The sequence below is a fragment of the Puntigrus tetrazona genome, chromosome 11 (assembly GCF_018831695.1).
Source record: "Puntigrus tetrazona isolate hp1 chromosome 11, ASM1883169v1, whole genome shotgun sequence".
Taxonomy (NCBI): domain Eukaryota; kingdom Metazoa; phylum Chordata; class Actinopteri; order Cypriniformes; family Cyprinidae; genus Puntigrus; species Puntigrus tetrazona.
In genome coordinates, this window is record NC_056709.1 from 8,021,083 (window position 1) to 8,035,797 (window position 14,715).

General features: G+C 35.2%; 1 protein-coding gene across 1 annotated transcript; it reads right to left on the reverse strand.

Annotated features, from left to right (window-relative positions):
- Positions 1–12,901: 12,901 nt before the first annotated feature.
- On the reverse strand, positions 12,902–14,469 carry snrpe (small nuclear ribonucleoprotein polypeptide E). The gene is made up of 5 exons (XM_043251530.1): positions 14,279–14,469; positions 13,962–13,988; positions 13,462–13,524; positions 13,226–13,304; positions 12,902–13,120 (listed from the first exon to the last, which is right to left on the reverse strand). Exons 1-5 carry the CDS (start codon positions 14,330–14,332, stop codon positions 13,065–13,067), a joined length of 279 nt encoding a protein of 92 aa, XP_043107465.1. The 5' UTR covers positions 14,333–14,469; the 3' UTR covers positions 12,902–13,064.
- Between the last annotated feature and the right edge of the window lie 246 nt (positions 14,470–14,715).

Below are 14,715 nucleotides of genomic sequence, written 5' to 3' on the forward strand. Positions count from 1 at the left end.
CACCACCACTTCTTCTGTGTTTTTTTCCACTTCGTCTTTCTTTAACCCTCTCCATCCTTCTTTTTTCCCTCTGCCTTTTATATCCACCTCTCTTTCTTTATTTCCATGTCACTCTCTTGTCACTAAGTAACTCTGGGGGCTTTAGACGAGCGCTCGCACCTTTGTTCTGCTCCGAGCTTTTCAGGTCTTCTACCTTTGTGTCCCCCGCTGGGCTGAGGTGAAGGTGCCGACTTTTTTTTTTTTCATTACTTTCTCCCATTTTCTTCATTTGTCCAAAGGATTACCCAGACTGGAGCTTTGTAAGGGTTTGAGAAAGACCTGAGCTGATATAACGCCTATAGTGTTTTAGCTCTACTAAAAAAAGGTTCGTGAAAAAGAAGTCTTCATTGTCCATCCGCATTGGACTCGCACCTCTTTTGCAGAACTCCGTAGTGTTAGAGATTTGCGCTGTTGTTTATCACAGATAATGAGCTTTTTGTTCTAAAAACACGTTACCGAAATGTTCCAAATACGTTCTTAAAACGTTCCTCTAAATTACACGCGGTAATATGATAGAATTGGAACAAATTTATGTTTACAAGTGTTCATTTTAAAATGGTTTTGAGAACAGTTCGAAAACTTTTCATCAGATTCTAATAAGAATGTCCCATGAGTATATTGGTTTCTAAGAGTTGCTAAAGAGCTCTTTAGACCTGATATATACTCTGGGAAAGTCCATAAGCGTAAATGTTTCTATGCAAATTTGATTTCATATCTCAAAATGTGTCGAAATCTGTAATCAACTACGCATCGTGAGAAAGTACTATAGTGTAGTATGCAGTATGTAGTATATACTGTCGTCGAGTATAGGTTGAAGAGAATGTTACCAATCAAGCTACATTTTTATGTTTAAAACTAATTTAATGACACAAGAATGTGGAGGTATCTCTATCGCCTCCTTGAGGCTCATCACACTAGGAATGTTAATATATATATATATATATATATATATATATATATATATATGCTGCTGTCAAAGCGTAATCAATCATAAGCGAATACAAAATAACCATTTTTCTTTATATTATATGTGTAGGTTTACTTTGCATATTTTTATGTATATTTAAATAAACACACACACACACACATGTGGTATATATTTGGGAAATATTTACATTTATATATTCTTATTATATTTCATATTATATATAAATATATTTAATATATAAACATAACATATTTTTATTAAATATACTGTATATATACATAATAAATATACACAGTATACACATAATATATTGTGTATTACACATGGGGCGCTATTCATAAAACTCATAAAACTTCTAATGACCAATTTCTGCACCAGTTGATCAGAGAATGATTAACATGTTTTGTTTTTATGCGGTTGACTTAAAATAAAACAATAAGCAAAAATGAAATATATTGATTGTTTTCAAACAGGTCTCCCCCAAAAAGCAGGCTGTTCAAACAAACACGGCAATGTTTCGGTGTTTATGCTTTTTTGGAGTCGTCAGCCTATGAATGGTTTGCTTGTGAACTTGCACAGAGTATGTTTCTGGCCTCAGATGATGCTTTTGGACCGTTTCCTATGAGCTCCCGATGTCAGGACAGGCCTTTGTCCGTCAAGAGACTGGCGAACCCAAACACTCTACATCTTTCTGCGGAACCGTGGCATTTACAAATGCAAATGACTCCATAGAATGAAGACGTTAATTCAGTCTTTTGGAATACAACCAAGCGTTCTTTAGACCCCTTGTCGTCATTATAACACAGCCAGCCTGTCAGGCCTGTAAGAATCACTCTGTATTCTCCGCGCTGCACACTATATGCCAATTAGGCAATCATTGTGACTAATAAGAATAATCTCACATTGTGGTTGCGAAAAATGGCTCATATTATAAAAAGAACTTTGGGAGCGGATATGCCTGTGTTCTCTCTTCCTGTTTGCTTGTGTGTCGATACGCTGCTCCCCCCCCGACTTCGCCTATTAAAGATCTTTATCAACACATGCAAATGCATCTCATTAAAAGCATTATTATTGATGATTAATTTCATGTTTTCCCATTGCAGCGAATGACTGATTATCTATATGCAGATAGTTTAAGGCTTGTTTCAATACGTGAGAGCGATAAGCCGATTAGAAGCAGCAGATTTAAGTAGCACTCGGTGTTTTACCACAGTATTTCATCGATGCTATCAGGTAAGTGCTGGGAACGTTCAGAATTCACATCAAAATTGCTTTGTTAAAAACATTTCGTTTCAAAATATCGGTTTACTTTTTGAACCTTTGCCATTTTATTGATTAACTAGGCCATTAAACCAGTCGCGCTTGTTCAGCGTGGTGGCATGGTGCGGAATTGTGGGAAAACGACATAAACCGCCTTGAAATTATTATTTTCCTTTGCAACCGCTTTCTGCGTTCGCTCACTCTCCAACCGAAATGCCATTTTTGTCTATGTAGGCACTTCACAAAAACCAACGTGTCCTCTTAAAAAAAGTGCAAAAAATGTCGATGGGGAAATAATACTGAGCCAGATAGTCGCTCAAACCACATGGGAGGGAACCGGGGTGATATAGAACAGCAAACACGACAGATACTTGCTCAAAAACACATATGCGATAAGGTCAAGCGCATTATTTCCGAGAATTATCGGAAAGCCGCAACCTGTTCCGATTTCTGTTCCGTTGATTTTGAGCAACAAACGTGTTTGTTTGTGAGAAACGCTCGATGAAAAACATTCCTTTTCGACCGCAAACGCTCAGTGAAATCACAAGAATCGGGCCCGCACAACCTAATTGAGGTAAAAGCAATAGCGAAAAAGCAGCAGGTGGTTTGAGAACCAAAAGGTTTGAGTGGCAAGTTGGGCCTCGTTTATTTTCGGGCCAATTGCAAGCTTTTTGTGCAACTTGGCTTTCATCAAATATCTCGTACCTGAACAAAATGGGTTGAGAGGCTCCAAACAAGTTTATCTGATGGTGCTTTCAGGCTTTCGGCATTTCGATGTGCCAGGATTCTCTCTCCAAACCGGAGGAAACGGGCGAAGGGCATTCACCTCGACTGTTTCATGTCTGCTTGTTTGGAACTCACATTGTGGAATGAAAAACTCCACAGGAACAAACATCACAGCTCTGCTAGAGCACTAAAACAAAATATACGATCAATTGAGATGTACAATGGAGTATGTATGACAGAGAAATATTGCACGTGTTAAAATGGAGTTGAATGGCTGTGCCGTAATGCAAACATGCTGCAAAGATGCCCTTTCCAAAATACTTTGCATGCTCAATTTTTAAGCTACGAATAAGAATTCTGTCATTATTTATTCATGTATTATTTTTTGTATGTAACACTTTACAATAGAGTCTTTAGTTAGCATTAGTTAATGTACTAACACAAACAAACAATGAACAAAGCATTTGTTACACCATCTTTGTTCATCTTACTTAATGAAAATACAGTTACACATTGTCTATTCATGTTTGTTAGCAAAACTTGCGATTTTAATAAATGTTGAAATGAACATCAACTACAATTAAAAAGTGATGTAGAAGTATTGTTCATTCTTAGTTCACGCTTACTAACGTTGTAAACCAGTGTTAACTAATGAACCTTATTGTAAAGTGTTACCACGAAAAAAAATTAATGTTGCTCTTAAGATTTGAGATGTATTACACAAGTCAAATGGATTTTATTTGTTCTTGGAGCTTGACGGACATTTGTGTATTGGTTTGATGTTTTTAACTAACATATTCAAGCATTTCTCTATTCTTTCCAGTTCATACGTTTTCTGGGAATCGAACCCTTGACCTTGAGCTACATGAGCGATGTGGTCACACTATAAAATAGAAACTCTTTAAAACCTTTTTTTTAACTGGCGTGCTTGCATATGTCATCAGATTTGATCTGTTTTCCTCACAAAGGGTTCAGAAGACCTCTGATGCAGTGCACAAGTCGTATTGACTGTTCAAGGTACTTTAACAGTTAGCTTTTTGTTATTTTTGTAGTTTTACAGACACGCATTCATGTGTTTATGCATTCCCTAGAATCAAACCCACAACCTTACCGTCATTCTCACCTTGCTCTACAAAAACACAATAGGAAGGTAAAATGTCTAAGCTAGTATGTTTTGCATTTGGATACAATGATTTTAAACCTGCTTATCTATGATATATGGCCTTGGAAAATTCGAAATTTAGCACGCAGATCAGTTGGATCGGATTTACAGAGCTTGACAGATATATACATTTATTTGAAAGCAATAGATATTACACTCTAGCATTTGTTTCCAGATCGTGCATTTGGTGGGAATCAACCCCAAAACCCATAAGCACCATCCCCTAACAAGATAAATGAAGCGCAGCTGTAGTCACATTATCACTTCAAACCTTTTTAGAAAACTCTTTTTTACGCTGCCATGCTATCATCCTACATCAATGATGTCAAGCTTCAATTTTGGTCTGTTTTCTACATAAAGCTCCCGAAAACATTGAGATCAGGTTTTATAGACTATTTTATGGTACTTATGATTTAGAACAGAGATTCGTGTTTATGCATTTGGTAGACGCTTTTAATCTAAGCAACAGCATTCAAGCATTTATTGCCTGGGAATCGAACCCACAACCTTGGCATCGTTACAGCCGTTCCCTGCTGTTTGTGAACAGAGAACAGTTGTGGTCTTATTAACTAAAAACTCTTTTAAACCGGCACGCTTGCGTTCTGTATCAATCTTGTCAATGGCTTCAGAAACGCCTGCGTGGGAATCGAACCCATCACCTTGACGCTGCTAGCAGTGCTGTGCTCCAGAATGAGCCGATACCGGTCGAATTTGCATTATAAGCCACAAAACATAGTCAGACCATCCTAGATGAAGACCACGATGCCCACCAGGCCACCAAACTGCAAGCACAAACGCACACGCAGCGCATGTCAAATTTGCGGCGCATTCAAGTCTGCCAAGAGATTCCAGCTCTCGCTTTTTTCAATTTGCCGTGGTAAACCCAGGTGACAAGGCACAAGTTATGCCCCACTCCCCCTTTTTCTCCTTTCAGAGGCCTGTCTGGTCCAAAACCACCCACATTTCTACTTTAGCGCTTGTGCAAAAAAAAACAAACAGTAGCGAGAATAAAGGGCCGGCTCACGGCAGGGGCTGAAGGGAATATTGGCAGTGCCGCACACAAAGGCGGCCCTGAAAATAGCCCCCTAGCACAATGAAACCTGCCACTCTGTCTATGAGATAATGTCTAATTGAAAACAGTGCCGCCATTGTGCCGCTGTCACCGGCCTATTGTCCAAAGCCTACCCCCCCCCTCTCCGCACACACTTTTTTTTCCATTGACGCGGCGCGATTGTTCCCTGCCATTGTGGCACCCGCACCCCTCACTCTCTCTCTGTATTGTTATAATTTCATTACTCGTTTGTTTTTTGTTCCACATCTCCTTTTGCTCCCCTGCAGGTCTTTTGTTCGGTACATTTAGGCACTTCATATTGAATTGCCAACACATTGTGTGTGTGCGCATATGTGTGTGTGCGTGCACAAAATCTACCTCGCAGACAAAAAAAAAAAAAAACTTCCATGAAAGGTGGAAAAGTGACCAATTTTAGCAAACATAAGTGAGAAGTTTAGAGTGTGAGTGTTTACCACAACAACAAATACCATTCCAAAATGCACTAAATTACATAAGTGTCACTTTGTAGACTGTTTGTTTAGGGTCATTTTAAAACCGGTGCCTTTTGGGTACCTCATTAACATATGTGTGAATAATGACTTTAACAATGAAAAGCTCATGCCAACTTTTACCATGTGTTATTGAAAGCAAATCCAAAACAAAGTTTATTTTCGTTTTGCGTTATACGTTTAATAAAGATTTAAGCTAAAAATGAATACACCAAAAAATTTGAAGCATTATCTCCTCGTTTATAACACAAAATGATGAATAATTTTTTATACAAATAATAAAAAAACATAGAATAAAAAAATTATTATATATATATATATATATATATATATATATATATATATATATATATATATATATATAAAGAATAAAGAATAAAGATATATAGATATATATATATATATATATATATATATATATATATATATATATATATATATATATATATATATATATATACTATTATATTATATTTTTATCATATTATGACATATTATATAGGAAACTGGATATTATCTTAAAATTTACTATAATTTTGTATAAGATCTTTTCCTTATAAACGCATTTTCAGGACTTTCAGCAAAAAGTAAAAAATGATAAACTGTAATTAAACCACAACATTGTCTTTGTTTCCTTTAAGAAGGTATAATCATTACCATGTATATTTACAGTCATTACTTTAGATCGAAACAATTGAAAACGTATGTATTTCACAGAATGCCGTAAAAAAGAGAAAAGAAAATGCGATTGCTTTCCCGTTATCTGTTTTACATGTGTATACTGTAGAAAAGATTACATAGAAAAGTACACCCATTGCCCAGCAGTCTTTTGATACCCTCTATCATGACTGATCATGTGATGATACTAAAACACGAAAATGTCTGAAGCTTGTTCATTATTTACTTGCACAAAGCCTGGCCTGATCTGGACCCTCTTTCTCTTTACACTCGGAGTCTGGACCTTTGCCCAATGGTGCCATGTCCATTTCAGCCAAAGTGAGTCACAATGAAAAATGCTACAAATGTTTCCTTGGGTGAAAATGGGAAACAAAAGCCCTTATCGGACTTGCATATTATTGTATGTGTTAATAGGAGAAAAATGGAGGTATTATGTATTACGACCGGACTGTTAAAACAAGATAAGCAACATGTTCACAGGTCACTGCCTGTGCGCACAGAGCTCTTTGGTGGAGTGTCACCTACGTGTAAACAGCGTTTGTGCTTTCTTTTTTGCACCTCTATTGAGGAAAGTATTTTTCAACCTAGTTCTGGAGGTTCTACATCAACCACCATGTCTTTGATAAATAATAATAATAATAATAATACAATATCATTTTCTACAAATGTTTTGATAAAGTAATAATTAGAAAATGAAAACATGTATTTCTTTTTATAATAAAAAGGCTTCATTTGGCAAAACGCCATTTCAGAATATTTATTTGTAATTAATAGTAATAAGGGAAACTCTGCTTAACTGATTATTACCATTTTATTATTATTATTAAATTATCAAACAGCTCTCTAACATTATCAAATCATGAACTTGTAAGCTTCTTTTGTCTTTTTCAAAAGACTTCCTGCTGTTTTTAAGTACCTTTTTGTGGGACTGCCATCCTTCATCCTGCTTTATAAATAACTGCTTCTTATGATGATTATTATTTATTATTTTATTTTTTATTAAGTTTTATATATATATATATATATATATATATATATATATATATATATATATATATATATATAATATATCTTTATTCATTATTCATATCTTTATCTTCATTCATTTAATATATATATATATATATATATATATATATATATATATATATATATATATATATATATATATATTTTTTTTTTTTTTTATAATTCTATGTTTTTTTATTATTTGGATTAAAAATATTCATAATTTTGTATTTTAAACGAGGAGATAATGCTTCTAATTTTTTGGTGTATTCATTTTTAGCCTAAATCTCTATTAACACGTTTAATGCAAAACTTATCTTTTTTTTTTTTTTTTTTTTTTTTTTCCAGAAGTATTATTTGTCACTTCTCGCACATTACATTGTTTCATAAATTTGGACGTGACAAAAGTGTAACACTTGGAAAGAGTTTCTGTTTCTCTTCGAGTATCTATATTAAGTACTTTGGTCCTCAGTTCAGAACAATGAAAACAAACAGACCATCACTCTTTCCAGACAGGGAGGACGGCGGCCAGATAAACCGCCTCGCAAAATCCCTATTTAATGTGAAAGCATCTCCTGTTTGGATACGCGCATGCTAAAACCTCATGGGCGTCCAACACGTGTGAGTGCCGCAGACAGCCAGGGTTCGGTGGACGCTGTGGACGCTGAGGGCACTGCAGGCGAGCAGACTGAACCTGTGGGGTCGGAGCCGAGGTAGGCGACTGGTCGGGTCTGGGGGAGGGAGAACAAAAGGACACGCTCACAACAATCACACCCGCAGGAACAGGAAAGCCCCTCGGGAGCTCCCGGATGGCAATCTGACCTGGGCAGTGTTTCCGACGGCTGAACCCAGCAAGAGCTGACCTGCCTCCGAAGCGTTTGCTCGGTTTCCCACAGCCTGGTCGCGGCAGAAGCGCGCTGTCTCTTTTCGGTTTGGGACTGTGTGGAGAGGAACGGAAGAGCTGGGTCTCAGTGAAGGAAGGGATTCGCGTAATACAAGGAAACCGAGTGAAGAAGTGTGTAAAATCATTTAAATCACTTCCACAGAAAAAACAAACAAACTGTAAATAAGGGCCTACTATTAAAGTCTTTTATTATTTAAAATGAAGAAATAAAACTACTCACATATAAACATGGGGATCCAGAAAATCCCTTCCGTGTGGGTTTTTCTCTTCCTTTTTTTGGTTTATCTCTTGTTATTGGGCAGCAATTAATCACAATTAATCTCTCTTTTGTCTACATATTATATGTGTGTGCATTGAGTATATTGACTATGTATATATATTTATAAAACAGCAGCATGTATTTAAGAATTCTTGTATACTAAATATATTTATAAATTATATGAATATAAATACATACATGTAAATACATGTGAAGATTTTCTAAATATGTTTTAAAATGCATATTGTGTGTGTCTTTTGTATAATATACACAACACACCCATACGTTATTTCAGTTGTGATTAATCACGATTAACCATGGCCTAGACCTAATTTATTTATGCCACATGACCCTATTCAGTTTGACATTTTAAAGAGATTAGTTTCAAATATAATTTTAAATTGAATTTTCAATGTCTAAATAATTGTAGCTCAATAATTTTAAATATTTTTGTACCTCAAGCTAGTAAAAAATCTTATATATATATATATATATATATATATATATATATATATATATATATATATATATATATATATTAAACGCGCATATTAACGCCTTATTCTACACGACCCTATTCTACACCCCTAATCCCACCAATACCTAACCTTAACAACTACCTTACCATCTATTAACAAGCAGCAAATGAAGAATTTATTGAGGAAAGTCAAAGTTAATAGTTAACAAGTGTTACCTGTTCTAAAGTGTTGCCACAAGTTTTGTTTGAACAAACAACTGCATTTTTATTAACCAGCATTAACAAAGTTTAATAAAGAGTGCAATAAATGTAGTTGAACGACACTTTAATGTAAAATATCAGCATTTTATTTAAAGCAGCTGTTTTTTTTATAGTTTTGGTGCATCATAAACCCAACCTTCCGATGCATTCCAACATCGTGCACGCAAATAATAATAATAAAAAAAACCTAGGTTCGTCGTTTCTCATTCAATTTCACTTAGGTGCAAAAAAAGCAGCGATTTTTAGCATTGAAAGAGAAAAATTCACAAGGGGATCGACTTTATGCAACATTACTGCGGTCGAAGCCACAGTGAACGACTAAAAGCGTGCGGTCGCAGTTATAAAGTGAGCTTAAAGTCTCTGGAGTCAGCAACTGACTTCCTCCCGACGAGCTTCACAGCTACATCTGCTCCTCCGGCTCGCGCATCACACAGAGCAGCGCTCGTACACGTGATTCAGATACCGCTTCCTCCACAGGTTGGCAGTCAGTCCCTATCTACAGACTCACCAACCACCGCCTCCGACTTCAAAGTCGCAGCTCTCCTGTTCTCTGGCAAACCCTCGCGAGCTCTGCTGACGCGCTGCTGTTTTCACATTTCCAGATTTTTATCAAACTTCCCCTCGAGGAAAACAACCGTTATTGAAATCTAAAGCTTTAGGCTTAAAATTAGTCGTCGGCTGTGGGGGGGTTTGAAACCGACACCACAAACTGAAGCACGCCATAACACTCAGATAAAAAGACCGCGCGGATGTGCGCGCGTTCATCTCGCGAGCAATCAGCACGCGCTGATTCGGAACAGGACCGGGTTGTTTTAATCATCGCTGAGCTCGGTCATTCGCGGGCCGGGTCACGAGACTGGACGCGAGGGGGGCATTTTTTGAAATTGAGATTTATACATCGTCTACAATTTATAAGCTTTCTGTTGACCTGTGAGACGATGTTTAACTATTTGGAAATCTGGATTCTGAGGGCGCAAAAAAAAAAAAAAAATGAAGCTGAAGCAGACCAAATGAAGTTCTTATCAACGCATAACTTATCAAAAACTACGTTTATAAATATTTACGATTGGAAATGTACCAAATATCGTCAAGGAACGCGATTTTTACATAACGTACCTTTGGCATAAAAGAAAATGAATCATTTTAAACCCTGCAATGTGCTTACGTGCCTGTATAATTGTGGTAGCTTTCATCTCGCTTTTAAATATTTTACTATGAAATAATTTTATTTTCGGTCAGTGAGTTTAAGAAAAGTTCAACAGGTTATTAAATCATGCGCTGTATATGTTTTGGTTAAAAGCTGTTTTTTTTTTTTTTTGTTAACCCGTTTAATTCCACCACTAACATTTGTGGCTCAAAACTAACTTTCAAGTTTGAAAAGTCAAATAATTAAATAAATACATATTATATAGACAATAATAATAATAACAATAATAATAAAATACAATTTAATTAAAAGGTCAGATGTAGTAAAGGCATCAACTTGTGAAAAGTTACGTGTTTTGTTTTATTGGGCTATATAGTAAAATGCACATATACACTGGGGGAAAACAGCTAAAAATGGAAAATGTACTCATTTTAAAAGGGCAAATAAAATGTCACACCATGTAAAGTCTTTCAAAGACGCATGTCTCTATTACACTACAAAGACTAACTATTACATCGCCCTCTAGTGGTTACACGGATAGCTGAAGACAGGTGTCAAACAAGACGAGTATTACTTCAAACTACGATTAAAATGTGTAGATTTCTAAAGAACTTATACAGTATCTCCACCGCAAAATGAAAATTTTCAATTCAATTCAATTCAATTCAAGTTTATTTGTATAGCGCTTTTTACAATGGCTATTGTTCCAAAGCAGCTTCACAAAAGCAAATTATTACATAACAAAAGCAAATCACTACACAGCAGGATGCGTTACAATACAGCAGGATGAATTACAATGCAGAAAGTTCAAGATAGAATTAGTCCAGACGGAAGGTTGAGTTTTCCTCGACGTCATCGCAGGAAGGTCATCTCCTCACTGGGTCCACTGGAGAGCATCCCGAGGTGGAGACAGAAGGATAATTAGCGTAGCGGCCATTCATACTATTGGGAATCATAATGTACTGTAGCATAGGTTTATGAGAATCTTTATGAGTATGCTTTGCTAAAAAGATATGTCTTTAGCCTAGACTTAAAATGAGAGAGTGTGTCAGATCCCCGAACATTTGCAGGAAGGTTATTCCAGAGTTTGGGTGCCAAATGTGAAAACGCTCGACCACCTTTAGTAGACTTTGCTATACGAGGAACTACCAGGAGCCCTGAGTTTTGATATCTTAAAGAGTGTGACGGGTTGTAGCGAGACAGAAGGCTGGTCAGATAAATGGGGGCTAAACCATTTAGAGCCTTGTAGGTCAGTAACAGTACTTTAAAATCAATCCGGAAATGAACAGGCAGCCAGTGCAGGGAGGATAAAACTGGGGTTATATGATCCTATTTCCTTGTCCTGGTAAGAACTCGAGCGGCTGCGTTCTGCACTAACTGAAGCTTGTTTATTGAAGATGCTGGACAACCAGCGAGCAGCGCATTACAGTAATCCAGTCTAGATATCATGAATGCATGAACTAGCTTTTCTGCATCTGAGAGAGAGAGCATGTGTCTGAGTTTAGCAATATTTCTAAGATGAAAGTAGGCAGATTTTGTAACATGAGTGATATGGTGTTCGAAGGACAGGTTGCTGTCCAATATCACACCCAAGTCTTTAACTGTCGGAGTAACGTTTATATCACAACCATCTAATTGTAGTTTGAGCTCAGAAATTTTGTCATTAAACGCTTTAAAATTTTAAAAACGTCATTAAAATGTTGTCATTAAACGCTTACCCCATGTCGTTTCAAGACGGTAAAAGCTTAGCTCGTCTTCAGAATCTCTTGAAATACTTTTGATTTAAACCGGGAGGCTTGTGATTGTCCCGTTGAGTGACAATTATATACTTCTCCGCACCTTGAGTGTTATTTATTTGGAAGTCAATGGGAGAGTCACAAGCCTCTTGGTTTCCATCAAAAATATCTTAAATTGCAGGTTTGGAACAACATGGAGGAAGTATTGGGGTGAAGTATCCCTTTAAGAAAAGGTACCTCGTCAACTAGCAGTCATGCTTGGTTGCACAAAAACACACACTAGTATGTTTTGGTTCAGTAGCATTTTTTCATAAATGATTAAATTTTTATTAAATTGCTTAAAAAGGACAGTCAAGACATTTATAATGTTGTAAATAGAATTAAACTTCAAATAAATTAAGTATATTAATAATAGAAAAAAAACTACTTTTTATTAAATTTGATCCAAAATTTTAAATGGATCTTTGTTCGGTCCTGTGAACATTTGAGAAGTTTATTTGCAAAATAAGATAAATTTAACAATTTTCAAAGATTATATTTTTTTGAATATATTATATTCTAATTCATCTCAATCAAATAGCAGTTGGGTTATTCCGACTAGGTCAAAAAAATGACAAAGAAAAAAAATACAGTGAACAAAATGCAATAACGGTAATAATTTTTTTTTTTATGATTTTTATGAAAATGTGAAAGAAATAAACTCTTCATATGCTATTTGCTGCTTTAATTCCAACACTAAAGACAGTAGCCTGGAACAGTGGAAAAAGTGGAAATTTATTTTTGAGATTTAGAAAAGAAACCAAAAAGGTTTTCACAATTTTAAACAAGGGTCAAAATACCAAATATTGACAAATGAAAACAAAAGTAAAACCAACATTATAACAGAAAAAAACAGTATCTGAAACTCCTGACAGACAATCAATTGGACACACTCTGCAGCAATGTGATGTTGTCTCCTTTTAACATAATCCGCCCTATTGGAGAAATAAAAAGCGTTTAAAGTCATATCAGACTTAGATCAAACTAAAGTTATTTCTCAGAAATGCATGACTCGCCAGTATCGCGAAATTCACACTTACCCAGGGGCTTCCTGTTCTTGGTCTTCATGTGAACCTCCTCTGCATCATCCAAAACCAAGTTCATGTATTCATCAAATCCCTTGAAACATAAACAAAGAAAGCAAATAAGATTTCTTCATTCACGCATGCGTGATACTGTTCATAATATTGTCTGTAAAGATGAAAATGAGCTTTGTGGAATAAAGTGAAAGTGGCTAAAAGTAAATTTTACAATCATATTTTATATGTTTACTCACAATGATGCAGCCTTCTATCCGCATGTTGACCTGTTCATACAGCCAGACCTGGATTCGAGAACGCTGTACAGAAAGAGACAAAAAATGTTAGCCACTGGTCATTTACATTCTGAACTTTTCAGTTAAAGAATTTGAACTGGTCATCTAGACTTTTTATGTGGATGATAAATACAAAAACGTGGCAGGTAATGCTGTCTTTAAAATGTTTAACAAAATAAAATAATAATAAAAAAAAATTAACTAAGATAAAATAAAACCAAGACACACACACACAAACATATATAATATAAATATATATTATATATAATAATATAAATATATATTATATATAATAATATATATATATATATATATATATATATATATATATATATATAATATATATATATATATATATATATATATATATATATATATATATATATATATATATATATATATATATATATATATATATATATATATATATAATAATACATAAAAGAAAATGATTAACTTACATTCTGTAGATACCTGAAAATAAGGTTCTGAAAGTGTTATTAAGGAAACAAACAAATATTAACAATACCAATATACTGTTATCAAATATAATCATGAATAATTTAAATAAGCATTTCATTCATTGGAAAGTAAGCGATTAGCATGATAAAAACAAACCTGATGCAATCTCAAATACTGATAAAACATATAATTATACAAAAAAACATGCTATTCTTAATGCAATACGTACTACAACAAAGCAGGATTAATATTACGACACCAAAGTATAACAATGCAATGGGAAAAAAACGATAGAGTTTTGCGCTCAGAAGGATACAATGGGCTGCACCATAACCTTCTGAACCTTCTGTCCTTGTCCTCTGTACGCCATTCTTCCAAGCAATATCCAAATATTTTTAGAAGAAAGTGATAAATGTCAAATTCAATGCAATAGTTGTTAGCGCGGCAACGAAAATCTCACGTTGGTCGCTGCTGCTTCAATGGCGGCGCAATTCCGGAAGCAGAATGACGCAGACACGCGTAGATTACATGTATCGCCTCTTGTGGCCGGGAGACGCACTGCAGGCTAGCGGGTTTACACAAAAAGTTTTTATTGCACAGAACTATTATTAACGTTGAACAGTTATTTATGCATGTATTATATATAACCAATTACATCTGATTGTCCAATAAAATCCACAATTTTATATTAGCGTTTGCTGTATGTGGTGTTACATATTCATTTAGTAAAATGTTAAATATTGAAAACTACTG

Bases quoted from the DNA above. Each gene is read 5' to 3' on its own strand.
- snrpe (XM_043251530.1), bottom strand. From the start codon at position 14,332: ATGGCGTACAGAGGACAAGGACAGAAGGTTCAGAAGGTTATGGTGCAG. The intron at 13,305-13,461 runs GTGAGTAAACAT...TTATGTTTCAAG, and splicing joins GGATAGAAGGCTGCATCATT to GGATTTGATGAATACATGAA. The intron at 13,121-13,225 runs GTAAGTGTGAAT...TTTCTCCAATAG, and splicing joins CAAGAACAGGAAGCCCCTGG to GGCGGATTATGTTAAAAGGA.